This window comes from Ambystoma mexicanum, chromosome 4q (assembly GCF_040938575.1).
Source record: "Ambystoma mexicanum isolate Mex_15411 chromosome 4q, UKY_AmexF1_1, whole genome shotgun sequence".
In the NCBI taxonomy this organism is placed as follows: domain Eukaryota; kingdom Metazoa; phylum Chordata; class Amphibia; order Caudata; family Ambystomatidae; genus Ambystoma; species Ambystoma mexicanum.
Window position 1 is genome coordinate 668,964,458 of NC_090928.1, and position 18,504 is coordinate 668,982,961.

At 47.4% G+C, this 18,504-nt stretch overlaps 1 protein-coding gene across 1 annotated transcript in view; it reads right to left on the minus strand.

The window, feature by feature from the left end:
* The window catches only part of LOC138467922 (putative nuclease HARBI1), an 88,172-nt gene that overhangs the window by 58,473 nt on the left and 11,195 nt on the right, over window positions 1–18,504 (minus strand). Inside the window, exon 2 of the mRNA XM_069608251.1 lies at window positions 4,006–4,139. Within this exon, the coding sequence (XP_069464352.1) occupies window positions 4,006–4,139 (134 nt within the window). The remainder of the gene's footprint in view (window positions 1–4,005; window positions 4,140–18,504) is intronic.

Below are 18,504 nucleotides of genomic sequence, written 5' to 3' on the forward strand. Positions count from 1 at the left end.
GAGTATATTCTCTCGGGGTACTGCCTGCGTTCCTTCCGATCGCACTACTCGTTCCGCAAGTGCGCCAGGGTCTGCAGATGTTTCCGGGGAATCAGGGCCACATATCACAAAATGGGAGGGCGAAATGTCAGCCGGGTGCATCCAGCGAAAGAATGTCTTATATAATGAGATATGGCCGCTAGCCGGCAGGATCAGTATACCGCCTCCCTCTGTCCCCGCTCCAGTCGGCTGCTTACTTGCTTCTCTAGTCGCGCCGTCTGCAGGTCCACACACAGGCAGAAGCTCCACAGCTCAGCTATCGGGGAGAGGATCTCCAGCAGGTCCGCGCCGAGGGCTCGGGGCGAGTCGGGCCAACCAACGATGAAGCCAGGCACCTCCAGTCCCGTAAGAGGCACGGGTCGCGTATCAGGGCCGGGCGCGAACCACCACCAGCTTAGGCTCCGCCCCCGCGGCTCTCGAGTGTTTTCTCCTGGTGTTGCGCCTCGTCGCCGCACCGTCGCCCGCCTCGGCAGTTTTCCTCAAGCCAGATCGCAGCCGTCCGATTCCCCAGCGACTCCAAACTTTCACGGGTTGTGGTCGGGTTCCCCGGCAGTCACACCAGCAGGTTCTAAGTTCCAGAGACGGCCTATAAAAGGATCTTTAAGCGCAGGATCTCGTGGTGATGCAGGAGCACCGGGTCTAGGCGGCCATTTTCTCCGTACGCAACAGCGCCCCAGGAGGGCTTTCTTAAAAAGCTAAATGTTCTGATTTTTTGAGAACTTTTTAATTCATTGCATGAATGATGATGATTATTAATGGCTGCTAATGTAGGTTTTTATTTTTCAATTTTTTGTATTTGTATTTCCCATGTTATTTTTATTCTGTGCATTTTTATTGTTGTTTGATGGATTTGGTTTTAATCCGAATAAACAAATACAATCAATCAAGTTGGTTTCCAACTTGACCCATGTGGGTGGATTCAACAATTGTGATTCATTTTTCAGAAAATAACAATTTGACGTATTAAGAAAGCTTTATGCTCACCATTGTCTTTGGCAAGTGTAAGTTTATTTAATGCAATTTTAGGAGTCTTATTATTCCAAAGAAATGTTTTTTTTTTTAAATGCTTCAAGCTTTTCGGTGTCTAGTGAGCACATTAACCCCATAATACATTCTGAAAAGTTTCAGTAATATTCTATATTTTTACAATTGTGTTTGAGAAGAGAATGCTGTCAAAGTCAATAGTTGGAAAGCATATCTGCGAAATGTATCTCTGTCAGTTAACAGGAATGTTTCATATGTCATTCCAGTGACAAAATCAAAGCCACATCTGTGGCTCTTCCTTCTATGTCCCATCATCTGGAACTCCCTTCCATTTACCATCCGTGGCATAGAGCACCACCTCGCCTTGAGGAAGGCTCTCAAAACCTGGATTTTTCCATCAGCACCCTCACAGACATAGCCCGGATCACACTTGTGTGCAAACTATCGCCCACCCCCACTCTGGGAATTTGGGCACACATGAGGAACCTATCTATGTGGGACATGGCTCTTCTTAACCAGGATTTTATTAAATGCTCTGCATGACTAAATCTAACTATGCTTCAGTCTTTCCTCATCCAGAGTGCATCCCAAATAGAGCTGTGCCCCACCGGGGTTTGGCCCACACCGCCACAAACAACTGTAATACACACTTTTTACTATACCCACCCTAAACATAAGTCACCCGTGGCCCGAGTGTCACCACCAATAGAATAGAGCCGGGTCCCACGCAAAATTTGGTCCAGCCATTCACATAGCCTGAACCCTCTGGCCTTCAGAAATCTGCCAAAAATAGTGTTCCGGCACCCAAATTGCCAGTAATTCTGCCGCCAGTAATTCCGGTGCCGGAAATAGCATCACCACAGGAACGGGAAGCTCGCAGGTGGCCATTTTGAAAACTCAATCCACTTTAAATCCCCCACTTCCTGATGCCATCCACCAGAACTGGAAGTGAAAACATGTCTGGGAGTAGGAAATACTGAGTCCCTGAGGTCTGACTAAGGAAGCCGAAGTTCACGGAGCCGGAGCTCGCTGTACTTGCAGACACAGTGGTGCTGCATGCAGTGGCCCTCTTTGGGGCTGGCAACAGGAGGGCCATCTGACAGGAGGTGGCAGACAGGGTCACAGTCATGGAGACCGTCCCCCGCATACTTGCCATTGAGGATCAGAAACCTCCTGGCCTCTCACAGGAGGGAATCTGCTGCCACTGGAGGAGGGACGGTGGCACCACTGACCCACATGCCCTCAGAGGAGACATGCAGCCCCATCATGCTCATGGAGGGCATCAAGGGAGTCAGGACAGCAGAGGCAGAAGATGGGGGGTAAGTACAACAAACCCCATGTAAATGCAAATGTTGAGTCCAAATACATGCATCCACAGGCAGAGAAACACCAAATGGGCCAGGAAACAGGTCCAACACGTGTCAGTCACAGCAAATAGCCCGATCTCACACACATGCCAGGGGATGCAGGCAGATGTAGCCATGCACAAGCACTGTTGCCAAAATGTACAGCCCCACACATGGACACATGAAGAGCGCTCATATGTGACAAAGGAAAAACAGTACAGGAATCATAGGCCCACTGCACACACAACAAGCCACCTTGGCAGACCAACAGTCAATGTGCACTCCCAACACCCACATGTAGACGCACACATCAGAGCAAACAGACCAAAGAAGCCGCATGACAAGAGCAGGACACACACAATGTAGCTTGAGTGTGATGCAAGCCCGCAGCTATGCAGCTAGGACTCCCAGAACACTAGCAGCATGCTCATCTCTCCCAACAGGCACTTCTTCTGACAGCGATGCGCCTGGCCTGTCGACATCAGGCCCAGCAGGTGCAGGCCGACCTGTGGCAGCCCCACCACCTCCAGCTGCACCAGCTCCACCACCTCCAGCTGTACCAGCCCCACCACCTCCAGCTGCACCAGCACCACCAACTCCAGGTGCGCCAACCCTACCACCATCATCGCTGCAAGGCCAATGTGGCAGGGCAACACCTAATGGAGGTACCATCTACCCGTCACCCTGCTACAGCCCCACAACCCCCCCACACAGACCCCCTCCTCTACCCATGCCCAATGGAGGATAGGTATGGGGAAATTACCACAATCACCCAGCAGCTTACTGAGTTGAGTCTGCTGCATGAATGCATCCAGGCCAGGCACTGCAGGAGTGCACGGGCACAAGGCTGTACCTCCGCTGCCCTTTTCACCCTGGCCCAAAGGGTCTGCAAGGGCAATGAGGTGATGTCATCCATGTCTGAGTCCCTCACGCACTCCATGCAAATAACTCTTGAACACTTGCGGGCCCAGGGGGCTGAAACACCTGTGTATAGGCGCGTTACAAATACCATATCATATCATATCATATCATATCCTCTACTACCCCCGGGAGCTCGTAGCAGAGCAGCTCAAGGCACTGTTCCCAGCGGCTTTCGTCAACACATGGGCAAGCCAAGATCCCTGTGCTGAAGAGGCAGCACAAGTGACACTAGAATTCACTTTGCGCCTATGGGGTGTGTAGGGAAGGGGAGGGGCGTGTGTGTGGAAGGGGGATGGGGAGGGAGAAAGGGGTGTTTGGGTGTGTTTGGGGAGGGGAGCACACGGTGCTGGAGCATGCATGTTGTTTTTCAAAGCAATGAGTGGACATTCCTTTTTTGGTAAAAGTATTTATTGTGTGTGCGCATCATATGCAGTAAGGTGCAAGGGAAGTGCAGAGTGAAAGGGGTACTCAGAAAAAGTTCTCTATGACTGGCCATGTGCCCATCCAAGGCCTCCATGCGCACGTTCATGGGACCGGCTGGCGCTGCATCATCAGCATCATCCTCTGGCGGAGGAAAGTCCAGATCTGGGGGCAGGGGTATGTTGTATCTGACACAGATATTATGCAACATTTCACAGGCCAGGACTATCTGCCCCACCTTCTCTGGCCTGTACATGAGCACACCCCCAGACCGGTGTAAGCATCTGAAACTTACCTTCAAGAGCCTGAAGGTCCGCTCGATGGTCACCCTGGTCCTCTCATGTACCCTGTTGTATGCCATTTCATTCTGCATCTGGGTATTCCTCAGAGGGGTCATCAGCCACGGAAGCTGCAGGTATCCTGAGTCACCTGCAAGGGGTAAGGACACGTGTGAATAATGATGCTCAGCAGTGTTGTTGCCTATGAGAGTAGAATCTCAACGGTCAGTCTATGCATGCATGTCCCATGTCTCACCTAGACATATATCTCATGACCCTAGGCGGCCTAGTCTACAAAGTCACTGGCATTGCATGGGGCAGGGGATGCATTCTGGTACATGTAGTGCATTACGTGCAGATGTCCTTTTGGGTTTGAAATGGCTTGGTCAGTGACAGCTACATCTCGTCATGTGCTACTCCTGTGCGGTGTGGCCTGTCAGTTGAGGCGTGCGCAGGTTGGTCCTGCAGATGCAGGGTGCTTGCCGGACATGCATTTGTGACATAGTCCCCCCTTTTCCTGTCACTCATGCTGCAATGTAGGTGTAAATGTTCATCTACTCACCCAACATCCAGTTCCTTTGTCCTCTGTGATGCGCCATATAAGCCGGCAGGGTGCTGTTCCCTAAGACCATGTAGTTGTGGGTTGATTCTGCGAACCGGGCACAGCAGTGCGTGATGGTCAGGTCAGCGTCACAGGTCAACTGGACATTGCAGGAATAGGACTGCTTCCCGTTCCTGTAGACCTCTTGTGAGACGTGGGGGGAGGGGGCACCAGCTCTATGTGCATGCAGTCCAATGCTGCCAACACATTGGGCATGCCTGCAATCGCATAGAAGCGGGCCTTGGTGGCATTTGACTGTGCCTGGGTGGTGGGGAGGGTGATGTGCTGGCCCACATGGTGCAGGAGGGCCTCCAGTACCTGCAGCAGCACTCTGGAGAAGGCAGACTCTGAAATGCCATGCAGCTGGCTCACAGAGTGCTGGAACGTGCAACTGGCCAGGAAGTGCAGGACCAACATCAGCTTCACCAGCAGTGGTATGGCTGTCCTGATGCCGATCCTGCTCACAATATCCTCCTGGATGTGGGTCAGGAGGTCATGAATAGTCTACCTGTTTAAGTGGTACAGGGTAAGTATCTGGCTGTCTGTGAGGGCCCAGGGTGTGGAACCTGGGCGAGGGATCATAGTACACCTCCGCCTCACCACTTCCATCACCTGTATCCCCATCCTCCTCCTCCTTCTATTCCTGGCCTCCTGTCGCCACTGCTGCGGCTCCATCACCAGCAGCTGTACATCAGCATGGAGCACCTCCAGGTCCATGGTAGCGGCAATGAGTGGCAGCATGTTTTGAGATCGATATTGCCTAGATCCATTTGTAGAACTCTGTTAAAGATTGATGGAGACTCACAGTACCCTTGAGGCAAACAAGTGTGTTTTAGTCTTTTTTGCAAAACGTAAATGAAGTCAAGATTTGGGAGTCTTTATAGAACAGGATTGAGAAAAACACATTTTTCAAATCGGTCACCATGAAGTCTCGAGCTTCTGCTGGGTACTACATAATTGTCACTGGATTAGGAACTAAAGGAAACTCAGCATCTACAATCTGGTTAAGAGGTCTCAAATCCTGGATAAATCTCCACAATCCTCCTTTAGATTTGTTAATCGGATACACCACAGTATTACACGATGACGCTGATGGCACCAGAATCCCGATTCATCAGTGCTGAAATAGTCTGAAATATACCTTCATCAGCTTCTTAATACATGGGGTACTGTTTTGTTTGAGGTAAAATTGCTCCTGGTTTAAGCTTTATTTTAACCTCTCCTATCCCCTTCAATAAACCTACATCATAGGGGCATGTAGTCCATAGGGCACTCGGCACCTTTTCAAGATCCTCCTGAAAAAAAGCTGGTTGCTGGCGCATTATCGCCATTCTTTGTGGGACTTCCCTTTTCTCTATCCTTATCCAGTATGTAATGCTCATGAAGAACACCACTTCGTCATTGCTTCGGTCTTCCCTGAACATATCATCATCGGTTATGTCAGTCAGTCTGTGTTAGGAAAGATTTCCATTCATGTGTAATCTTCCCTCCAGTTGTGAACCCCCATACTTTTTGCTGTTGTCTGACCAACCTAGCCTGACGTTTGCCAGTGGAGCCCAGCCTTCTGTTGCACTCTGCTGGGGTTTCTCTCACTTTGTTATGGGAAACTGACATGCCCTTAAAGACAGTCAGTACTGGGAGACTTTGTTTCCCTTAGTCGTTCACTTTGTTGCTAGTTCTTAGCAACATTTTTACAGTGCACAAAACACCTTATAGAACAGTGCACTGGGGTCTTCTTTTCATTTTTAAGGCCCTAGATACCCTCAAAGGTTTTTTCGGTAGAGGTACAAATGTCCCTTGGACAGAGCTGGTGGCAGCTGTTATTTTTAATATATTTTTAACCCTTTCTTGTGGTCCATACTGCATTTATTGCGTTTAGCACTGGACAGCGGCTTGGCCCCAAAATGGCCATTCCACAAGGTCCTTTGTTCTGCCCTTTGACCATCTTGTCCCTTTGCCTTCCCCAGGTTGAGCAGACCTGGGAAAACTCTTATTTGGTCATGCAGCTCCCTGCCCAAACGGAAGCTTTTGCTGGCTTCTGCATGCCTTTTGTGTGTGTCCCTCCAGGATGTGGGCTGGACTGCCTAGTTCAAATACACATCCTTGGTGCCAGGATGTCTGGTGTGCTGGGAATGACTGTGACCCCCTTGGTCTGTGATTGGTCCATGTCTCGGATGGCTGTATGTGAGCAGATCTCTCATTGGGTCCTCTTCGTTTTGGTGTGAAGGAGATTCTGGATAAGAGAAGGCCCCAAACACCCACACCAGGTCGATCTCTTGAGTTCTCACCGAACTTAAGATAGGAGCCACGTATCCTGAAACCAAGTATCCTGAAACCAAGAAGCAGAGCCGAGGAACTGCTGGTGACCTGCTGGAAGGTTTGGCGCCCTGAGCCCGCTGTCATCCCGTTGTACCCCCTGTTTCTGATCGAACTTAGAAGGTCTGCAAAGGCGCTTTGACCCACTGGAATAGTGGGACTAACTATTCTCTACACCTCCACCTTAACCTGTAAGCGAGTCTTTTCAGAAGTGTTCCTGGAATAACCAGAGAACTGACCAGCTTGCACGGGACCTTTGCCCTGGAACTGCCGCCGTCTCGAGTTGACACTTGAGACTTTGGAGACTGTAAACTGTGGGTAAAAGGCACTCTCCAGCCGGTTTTCATACACCTAGCACTCCTAGGTCTGGAATTAGGAGAATACGCCTGAACCCGAGCATACGTGGTCACCGTGTCGCCCATCTGTGGTGACGAACTTCAACGGTTCCTTGCTGCTGTGTCCCCCTGTGTCCTCAGACCTGCTGCAGTAGAATTGGCCTGATCCCTTCATCAGGAGCAGAGAAATCGCCACTGTCCTGCCACGGAATCATCCCTGGAATGTAACACCTGTAAGCCGCAGAACTGCACAACTGCAGGATTTGAACCCGCAACCGAAGTGGACTCGACTGCCAAAGTTTGGTCCGGAGTGCGCCGATGGTCAGTGAGTACTTGCAACCTTTACCAGTGGCCCCTAGCACAACCATCCATTTTTATGCACGTGTCCCCTGACGGCCACTCTTCTTTATCGAGGTAGCCTGTGCCACCGAGCTCTTCCCAACTCTTGGATCCTGTTTTGCCCCATTGGGGAGACCCTCCTCAATTAGTGGGAAATTATTCTTCACTGCCTCACCAGCTTTCCTGAGCTGCTACAGCCCCTGCAAGAGACCCTGTTTTTGCCCAACCGCACGATCACCTGCACCTGCATACAAAAGTACTTTTGAGCACAAGGCTCCTCTCATCATAGGGATTGGACTGCCTCTCAATTAGGGTTTGATAAGTGAAGGACTGCATAAACGTTATTTGAACTGTTTGCTCCCTCTCTTCACAGGTTGTGGTCCCTTACTGTGCACTATTCCTTTAGGCAATTGGTAACAGTATACATGTTTGATAGTAGTGTTGTGTTGGTTTAGTTATTACTGCTGATATTTGCTTTGTGTTCGACTTAAAAGGCTTTTAATAAATGTATATATATTTTTGATATATACACCTGACTGAGAGTAATTTGTAGTGTTGTTTACCGTGTGTGCTCATTGTGGGCTTTCGATCACACAGACCCCTCCTGAGACCTATTCTTGACCGCCGTCAATTCTACCTTGATTGGTCTGGCTTGTCCAGAAGGCTACCCTGTTCCAAGAAAGTAGGCTGGCCTTACGAACCTCTGCCCACCAGGTCAGAGTTCAGAAATCCATCTTAACAGTCTGTACGCCTCCTCAAGAGCTGTCTCTGTTCTCCATGGTCTACCCTCATCGTGAATCCCTTAGAAAATTGCCATCTTTCTTCGTACTATAGCTGCTTCCAACTCTATAGGAATAGTCTGTCAACCTTCTTCGTCCATAGGTATTTGTGGTCTAAATAAAAACTCAATCAGGTATCCTCACAATCTTTCCTACCAGACCAGGTAGCGATGTCATCAAAATGCTTACTCCATATAGAAAAATCTCTGGATCTAATGGAACGCCTTGCAGAGCCCCTTGCCCTGTGAACGCCAGTATGAACTCTCCCACGTTAAAATAGTGTATTCCTGGTGTGGAACACACTATTCCTTGATCAGTAAATGAAATAATCCTATTAAGTTTCGTCATTAAAGCTCTTCCTAAAATGTTAACCAGTGTCTGACGTTAATATAACAGAGGAACAGACATGTCACATTCTCCTATTGAGACTGCTCATTTATCAGTAAAAGGAACTCGACTCGTAGCTCCAGAGAACCTTTGAGCATTCATGGCAATACCCGACATTGGATATTTTCCCTCTCGTATACACAAACGAGTTGCTCCAGTGTCTACAAAAAAGAAAAGTAGTTGCCTCCTATCGTCACATCGACCCATGGTTCCCTAGTGGGTCTGGTGTCACAGAAAGTACTGAACACATCAAGTCACCCTGTGAGCTGTCCTATTGTGGGTACAAGCTCATCCCTGTCCCTGTGATTTCTTCCCACCACAGTGACACCTCATACTCTTGGTGTTAATACTTGTCCTGTATTCGCATACTGCTGTGTATGCATAGGGGCTTGTTGCGACTGCCCCTGTGGTGGATTCATTTGTGCTTGTCCCTGCCATGGTACCTGCTGTACTTGTGGTACTTGTGTCTGATGAGATGTGTGATCTTGGGTAAAGCCCTCTCTTGTCTGTGTGTTGTATGGCAGAGGATAAGTTGTCCCCTATGGAAAATTGGCCATTTTGTACATTCCCTTGACTCCTTCACATGTGTGCAATGTGTCCTGTCATTCCACAATTCCAACATACTGGAGGCACCCTTCTGTTAATCCCTTCTTGGTTATATCCTCCCTGAGCACTCTGGTTCTCATTTTGTGTGTTTTGAAACCCCCATTGGTTATTCTGAAATCCGCCTCCTCTTCCCCTATAACTCATACCTCTGCTTCGTGGTGTAAACCCATACCCACCTTGGTCCATCGGCCACTGATTATTTGCCTGTGATGTACCCACTGTTTCCTGCATTCCCATTCCTTCTCCGCTTGTCAATATCGCTCCTTCTATGGCAAATTTTTACAACTTTTTCTGTTCCTCAATCTTTCTATTCCCATCTTTCTTCTTGTTCTTTTCTTGTAATACCGGCAATGGTGTACTATTGTCAATGATATATCAGCCAATGGCTTTGCTTTAATCCCCACTTGTTTTTTCATCTGTCTCTGTACTGGCTCAGGAAACCCCTGACATAAAATGTGGTAAAATAATGCCACTGTCTTTTCCCACGGCTCACAAGATTCGAGCTGCCATTCCTCCTGAATATCCTGAATGTAAGCAATAGGGTCTTCATCTTCTACTTTTTTTGTGTCATAATTGCACCCATATCCGATGTGTCAGGATGCTGTACCCTGAGAGCCCTCCAATTATCTGCCCTACAATTATTGAACAGCGCCCCATCATGCGCTGTGTTCTGTGCAGTCGCACTGGAATATCCCGCTCTTCTCCATATGTCATCAGCCCTCTCTCCAAGAATGGCTGCAAGGAGACCTTTTACGTCCCCTATGGCCAGAGTATTTCCTCCTGTCATTTTCTCTAATTCGTACATCCATTTCCCAGCCCCCGAAGTCAAACTAGAGAGCTTACACTTTAAGTTATCCTTATACATCTGTGGCCATGGGATATATTGCGGTCTTGCTCCCCTCTTTTCTAACAAGGGAAACTGCATAAACCCCACGCCGTAGTCAGAGCCCACTATTTGCCTATCCATGGCAGGAATAATCATCCCTGTCTGACTTCTTGTCGGCAATTACCTTAGCCTGCTTACATATGGTGGAGACTCTCACTTCTCACTATGTGATCGTCCTCGGGGATGCTCAGGATATGCTATGGGACCTGGCGTTCTATATTTAGGCTGTTCCAAGTCTGACCATCTCACTTCCTTAGCCATTTGCAAGCTTCCTTCAGGGGCACACACGCTTCCTCCTTCTGCCCCAATACCGGACTCTCTTTCCTCGACTGACATGTCTAGGCCCAAACTAGTGTGACTATCATCCTCCTCGCCTTTGTCTAGGTTCAGTCTGCTCAAAGACAATGCTCGACGTTCATCACTAAACAAGTTTCCCTCCTCACTTGGTGACTGAGGTACTGGGATCGATCATCGTTCCCTCTCTTTCAATACTCGCTATCTCGTTTTAGCTGTTGATAGACCTTACCAATCCTTTCTCCAATGCTCTCTGTGTCAAATCTTTCTTCTTCTAGCGCTACTCTAGATGCTGCTGGCATTGCTTCCTTTATCAGGAAAATCTCTTACACTCTATCCCATCGTATTTCTGGGCTCGGCTTCATTTGTTCCTTTCGAATAAGACTAGCATCCGAACTTTGCTGTCTCCTCTTTCGTTCTATTTCTTCATCTACTTCCCTTTGCTTTCTTACATCCCTTCTAACTCTTTCTTCCCCTTGCCTTCATTCTTCTCTCCTTCCCTTCTTTCCTTTCTGTCCCTCTCTTCTATTGCTCTCTGTCTATTGTCGTACTTTCTTTGTTCCTCTGCCTGTTCTTCAATTTTCTCTTTCTCCTCCCGATATATCTGTTCTCGTCGCTCCCTACTTTTCCTTCTCTGCTCATCCTCTTTCAATCTTTTTTCTCGTTCCTTATCCTTCCTTTCTTGTTCGTCCTTATCTTCTCTTTGCCTAACTTCCTCGATACTTTTCCCATCTATCTTGTGTAATATCTGTCCTCCCATCCATTCGTTTTGTACAAGGTCTGCCTTATCTTTTTCTCCTTTCCATCTCTTGATTTCCCTATTTCTGTCACATTCGACCACTCACTTCTTCCTTCCTTGTCTTGAATGAGTTTAAAAATATCTTCCTTTCTTTTATTCTCTTCCAGACCATCTTCACTACTATAAGTGGGGGGTTCATATATCGGATTACTGTACCCTGTCGCTGCTCTTAGTTCCTCTAAAGGATACACTCCTATCTCTTCCATAGCAACACTCTTTGCTTCAGGGTCAACGCCTTCCTCCCTTATTCTGATTAAAGGATTGGTTCGGTAAAAAATGTGTATTGCCCCTACGGGTCGGCCATGTGTTTTTAAGCCTAAGTCGCTCGATTTTAGAAAAATTTCCTATGGACCTTACCCGAGTTTTCGTCCATTAAACGCACGCGAAAACAGGCATCAGGGAGCTGCCATTTTGTGATAATCCTATCATTTCCCCCATCGCCCTGGCTGACCTGCTTTTGCGGCACTAAATCATATCCCCCGCCCCTGAGCCTGTCATCAGCAGACGCGTACCGCCCATTTCACAACGCCAAAGCACGTCTCGTGTCAACATTCGCTGCGCTTCAGCTAATGACGTGTCGCCATGGAAATGGCAGGACGCCTCTTTCCTCAATAAGTATAAACAGACCGTTTCACAACGCATAGCAGCAGATTTTCGATTCCATTCCTCTCTCTGTGTTACTTTGAGTATTCTGTGACTCGTTTCTGTGCTCTGGTCAGCTACCTTTGTTGCTTGTAGCCGTGTGAACAGATACCAGTACCACTGCTATACATTATTTTAGTTTGTTTAACACACAATGGCTACAATAATGCCCTATATGTACGAGCCCGAGTATACCGAGGAGAAACTACTGGAAAGGGAAACACGCGAAAACGATGGGGCTTCGGACGGCAGTTGGGGGGACGATTCAACAGCTAAAGAGCCTGGACCTAGTCGCATGGACGGTGTTTCCACCTGGTGCACATGCAATCAGTGCGAGCTAATGCCAACCGAGGACGAGAACTGCTGCTGCTGTGAAAACTCGGGATGCGTGGCCTACATTTCGGAAGGCGAGCCACGACCGCAATGCATCACCGAGCTGCCAGACTTCAGGGCAGCCTGCCACACGGTCCGTGTTGAGGATAATGATGGTGCTTATGCACGAACTTCGCGCAACTGTTCGTCCTCGTAATCCGAGTAACGAGTAAGTATACTCTGCTTGTCATGCCACTCCTATTTCATGGTCTTCTACTATATCCAAAATTACATATACATATCATTGTAACGCATGAAAGTCGTTCAATAGTGTGCAGTGTCTAGATAGCATTTGTCCGAGCAGAATGCCATTAGTTACAAACGTTTATTAAACTTATCTTGTTCATTTAAAAACAGTTTGTATCATTCTTTTTCACAGGTGGTACCGGCAGGTGGCCTATCGTTCCTTTACATGGTGGCTTCACGGGAGGCTTGGACACCGCGTTCGAAGAGTAATACCCGCCTGTGCCGTTCGTGCCATAAGAGAAACGTTCCCGAGTGACAGCGGTCAGTACAGGGGATTTTCTCTCGCTCTGCTGCAACCTGACCTGTACAATGTGTAAAGTCTTGTATTTTTGTGCCATTAAAATAAGATACAAAGTAAAACACCACATATATTTTAACAACGGTTGTTTCGATTTTTTAAATTAATCAAGTGTGTCTCCATTCAAGGATGGACGTCAGACATCTGTGCTCCGAATGGGTGAAGGTCAGGTCGCTGTGAAGCAGGGTGGTCACTATCTAAGCTAACATAATATATTCTCAATAATGCATGCATTAAATAACACTTGTTCAAAGTCTTTCAGTCGGTTATGTCTCTATAAAAGTCACACATATATCTATACTATCAATCAACATTGGATTATACAGGCCTTAGGTTAAGAGTCTTGACCGCTATAATACACTGTTTGAAGTGTGGGTCTGTGCTCACAAGAATCTCCGGTATGTGGCATTTGTTATCGATAGGCAACAATATACTGCAGTAGGGGTCTAATGTTAGTTGGGGATTTGCTAGGTGGGCATCATGGCGTGGTCAGTGGTCTGGCACATGAAGAGAATACCTTGCAGGGACACAGGGTCAGAATGGCAGTACGTTTCCACTGGCTGTTGCAAATACCTCTGGAGTTTTCCAGTCAGAGTGGGAACGAGGGTGGGGGCCATGTGCTCTGCGCAGTGAGGCCTGGTCACCAAGATGGAGTGGAAAGGGGGTACAAAAATGGATGCCCTGTGTCCTGCTCAGTGGTCCCATCTACGCAAATGTCAACCAAAGTTAACATCACATAAGGGCAAGGGGCGAACCCACTACTGGAGGCACTTGGTCCGAGTTTCTACTGAGAAGTAAAGGATGAGAGGGGCCTGATGGCCCCTCGCTCCCACACACTTGCCTGCATGCCCACCGGCCCATCCATCCCACCCCCCTCTATCAATGGCCTCCTCAGACCCTGTGTCTCCAGGCAGTCCTCCCCTGAGGCAGGCCACCCCCCTGCAATCCACATAAGTGTGTCTCCATTCAGCAGTCTTCCTGTGCCTTATCTGCACGCCCCAGGCACATCCATCCCACCCCCCTCTATCAAAGGCGGTTCGCACCCGGGGATGAGCGATGGCAAGTGGGGCTGTCACGGGCGCAAACGGCCAAGGTGCCAAACAGCATGTACACTTCAAAAGGTATCCCACGCCCACGGGCCATCGCTCACACGGCCTCCTCAGACCCTGTGTCTCCAGGCAGGCCTCCCCTGAGGTAGGCCGCCCCCTGCAAACCACATAATACCACGACATACACACGTCATTCATTCACAAACACACCCGTTTCTTATACTTTATAAACCACTTGGTATGTCTCATGAGAACATCTTTGTGCTTTGCAAGTCAACTCCTGAACCTTCTACCTGAGAAGCACTGAGATATGCTAATCTGCTCGTCGTCGTGCTATCTGTGACCGCTTCGAGCAAAGTCGTCAGTGTGCTACCTGTGGCCATCTACCTGTTCTCCTGCAACATACTGCTCGGCCTGCTGAATCCAACTGTTCCCACACACTTGCCTGCATGCCCACCGGCCCATCCATCCCACCCCCCTCTATCAAAGGCAGTTCACACCAGGGGATGAGCGCTGGCATGGGGGGCTGTCACGGGCGCAAACGGCCAAGGTGCCAAACAGCATGTACACTTCAAAAGGTATCCCACGCCCAGGGGCCATCGCTCACATGGCCTCCTGAGACCCCGTGTCTCCAGGCAGGCCTCCCCCGAGGCAGGCCACCCCCCTGCAATCCACATAAGTGTGTCTCCATTCAGCAGTCTTCCTGTGCCTTATCTGCACGCCCCAGGCCCATCCATCCCACCCCCCTCTATCAAAGGCGGTTCGCACCCGGGGATGAGTGCTGGCATGGGGGGCGTTCACGGGCGCAAACAGCCAAGGTGCCAAACAGCATGTACACTTCAAAAGGTATCCCATGCCCAGGGGCCATCGCTCATACGGCCTCCTCAGACCCCGTGTCTCCAGGCAGGCCTCCCCTGAGGTAGGCCGCCCCCTGCAAACCACATAATACCACGACATACACACGTCATTCATTCACAAACACACCCGTTTCTTATACTTTATAAACCACTTGATATGTCTCATGAGAACATCTTTGTGCTTTGCAAGTCAACTCCTGAACCTTCTACCTGAGAAGCACTGAGATCTATGCTAATCTGCTCGTCGTCGTGCTATCTGTGACCGCTTCGAGCAAACTCGTCAGTGTGCTACCTGTGGCCATCTACCTGTTCTCCTGCAACATACTGCTCGGCCTGCTGAATCCAACTGTTTGTTGGTCAAGGTAAGGCCATGTATCCTAGTCATATTTCGGTCATTTTTACATTTCTATCTATTTGCGATTACAGTACCCAATAGTGCTATGGTCATTGGTATCATTGCTATTGACTTGAGTTTCAATTGTTATGCTATCAATAGATCTATTTATTTTCATCTATGTCAATTGTCATCGAATTGCATCCTTCGGGGGTCCAGTCTATAATGTAAGCATGTTTCCTTCTCGTGCAAGACAGAACATCTAAGGGACGAGTCACATGTTCAGAGTTTAGTCACATCATTTAAAAAATGTCTGTAACTTATGCAAATACTAAGCCGCACATGATGAACTGGTATAGTTCCGGCGACCAAAACAAACCTTGCATTGAACATGGTATGGTTCATTTACTTTTTTATGACATTTTTATTCATCAAGGTTTTATAATAATCTTGATATTTACTTTTCAGAATTTTCAACAATGCCTGCCTGTTCGATTAGCGGTTGCCCTTCGAAGACCCATGCTAAATCTGAAGGCACTACAATGCATGTATTCCCCGAAAACTGTTGATCAAATAAGAGAATGGGTCAGACATTGCGGATATCCACTGGATGAGCTGGAAAGTAGAGTCCAACAAGTCTTAGAGGACAAGAGGGGTGATCAATACCGCATCTGCTGCCGTAACAAAGGTAACAAAGAAGAATAAACGGCGAACGACACGAAAATTGCTAGCAAACGCTATTCCAACTCTATTCGTCCACATTCCGCCACTGGTGAGTCAAGTGTCCGGATTTAGCTTTAGGCCTTGCGGTAGTGTGTAGGTAGCCGCATGGATTAATTGATATTTTAGGTGTTGTGTCCCTTGTAATACTCCCTTGTAATACTTTCGATATTGATATGAGGGTATAGCTTTTTGAATAATGACATTTATCAATAAATTATTTTTTGATTTTATAACCCCCAAAGGAAACCTATTTATGGGCACAGGGAACTGTACTATATTGTGCTTTTTCAATAGCATTATTCTCAAGTATTCTGTCGGTTTACATGGCAATTTTTTAATATTTGCATTTCATTATCAAACAATAATTTACCTTTACAACTGCTTGACTATCCACTGAATCTGAAGCAAGAACATTCTACATCCGTGACGTGCCCGCAGTTATCAACCACTTCTACCGTGTGTCAGGTAATCATACTTGGCTATTCCACTACAGACTTGTTTTATGCATGTCAAGTAATAGTTTTTATGTATCGTGTGATTATTTTACCAATTGTTTGGTTAGTGCTTTCCAATTGATATACACCTTAGTTGTCGTCCCCTGGTGTTTGTTTTCAGTTATAATTAGTGTTATCCATACTAATGCAAGTACTGTCTTTCAGGGAGATGCTGAAGCGTCCACCACATTGACAACAGCCCTAGATGTTCTTCAGCAGCACGAGGTATGGATACTGACAGCTCCATCGACCGTGATCATCAGGACTGGAACACTTGTCGTTTGATTGTTCTACACCATGTTTCATACGTGGTTAGCCATTGATATGTACCTGTGCGGTCGACCCCAAGTGTGTGTTGTGTTTTCAATATTGTAATCCTTACTAATGCAAATACTATGTTTCAGGCAGTTGTTGAAGCGTCAACCCACGCACTTGATGCGGAGCCTGACATTCAAGTAATTCCAGGGGAAGCGGGACCATGCGGATACGAATCGGCGCAACAGCTTTCGGAAGTGCGCACCACATTTACAACATCCATAGATATTCTTCAGCAGCACGAGGTATGGATACTGACAGCTCCATCGAGCGTGATCATATAACGTGATTCCATTTGCTATACTTTCTTCCCTATTAACGCAAGTACTGTGTTTCAGGGAAACGATGGAGCTTCCACTACAATCACATGATCCCATTTAGATGATGCAGATGTAAAGAAATTGGAGAAATAAGTCGATTAAATCTGATCATATTTAAATATTCCTTGATTCTTTTAGACAATGCAACATTTGTGGTTATCTCTTTATATGTACCTGTGCCGTCGACCCCAAGTGTGTGTTATGTTTACAATATTGAAAACCATACTAACGCAAGTACTGTGTTTCAGGGAGTTGCTGATGCCGCCTCTTCAATACAATCATTCATGGCAGTCCATGCAGAGCCAGAGGTATGGATACTGACAGCTCCATCAAACAAGGTCATCAGAGCTCGAATACTTGTCGTTTGATTGTTCCACACAATGTTTAAATCGTGTTTGGCTATTGAGATGTACCTGTGTGTTCGTCCTCACGTGTGTTTTATGCTAACAATATTTTGATACACAGTAATGAAAATACTATGTTTCAGGGAGTCGATGGAGCCTCATTCCGTGCTGTCTATGCGGATACAGAAAATATAGTTGTTGCAGCGCAAGAGGAAGGGGGAGACATGCAGATACGAATCGGAGCAACAGCGTGCAGATGTTGAAGGTCGAGTCAAAAAAGTTGCAAAGAAAAGAAACAAAAATAAGGTTAGTTACAAACAGTTCATAACTTTAGACATTTTTTTGTGCTGGGGACTATTTTATGTTTTTTTCCAGTCAATTGTACTATACTTTATCTTGTGTTTAAACTGAACATCCCTTTTCCAATCTGTCCTCTAGTTACCCGTGGGTGTCCGAACTATACATACACAGACAGTGAAGCGAATGAGAGATGTTGCTTGCCAGACCATTTACACTATGGAGGAACTATTAATTCAGACGCCGCGTGTTGAGACTCGAGATGCTATGTCCAATGGCCAGAACATGAAATGAATGTGTCCGGAGAATCCAGCAAAGTTGTATTGGACCATTGCTACAGTGCGACCGCACCACCAAAACAACATGATACTGGATGCATTGAAGATAGCTCTGAAGTAGTCGCAGATCAATTCACACAATCTACACCCACCAAAAAATTGCCACCAAAAAAGCTGTCGACATTGTTGTGTTCTCCCATCAATGTTGAAGTAGCAGATGTTGAAATGACAGAGAATGAACCAGCAGCAGCATTCACTGACGCATCAGAACTTGATAGCAGCAATATTTCTTTCAAATGTGGTGATATGTCCTCAACGTCACAGGCCGAAACAACTTTGACGCCGGATGACAGTCTAATGAAAGAGGGCAAATACATAGTATTCGACAGTTGTTTGATGAATATTATAAGTATGCTGAAATGTGGGCATTCCGTTAGAGGGAAAGTATGTGGGAAGCCATTGATTCATGTCACTCGTCAAAAAAAAGGCAGTAACGTCAAAATAAATGCCGCCTGTAGATTACATCATACGTTCTCATGGTCTGCACAACCGATGCTGGGGAAACTGCCAGCAGGCAATCTACTGTGTGCAGCTGCATCACTTTT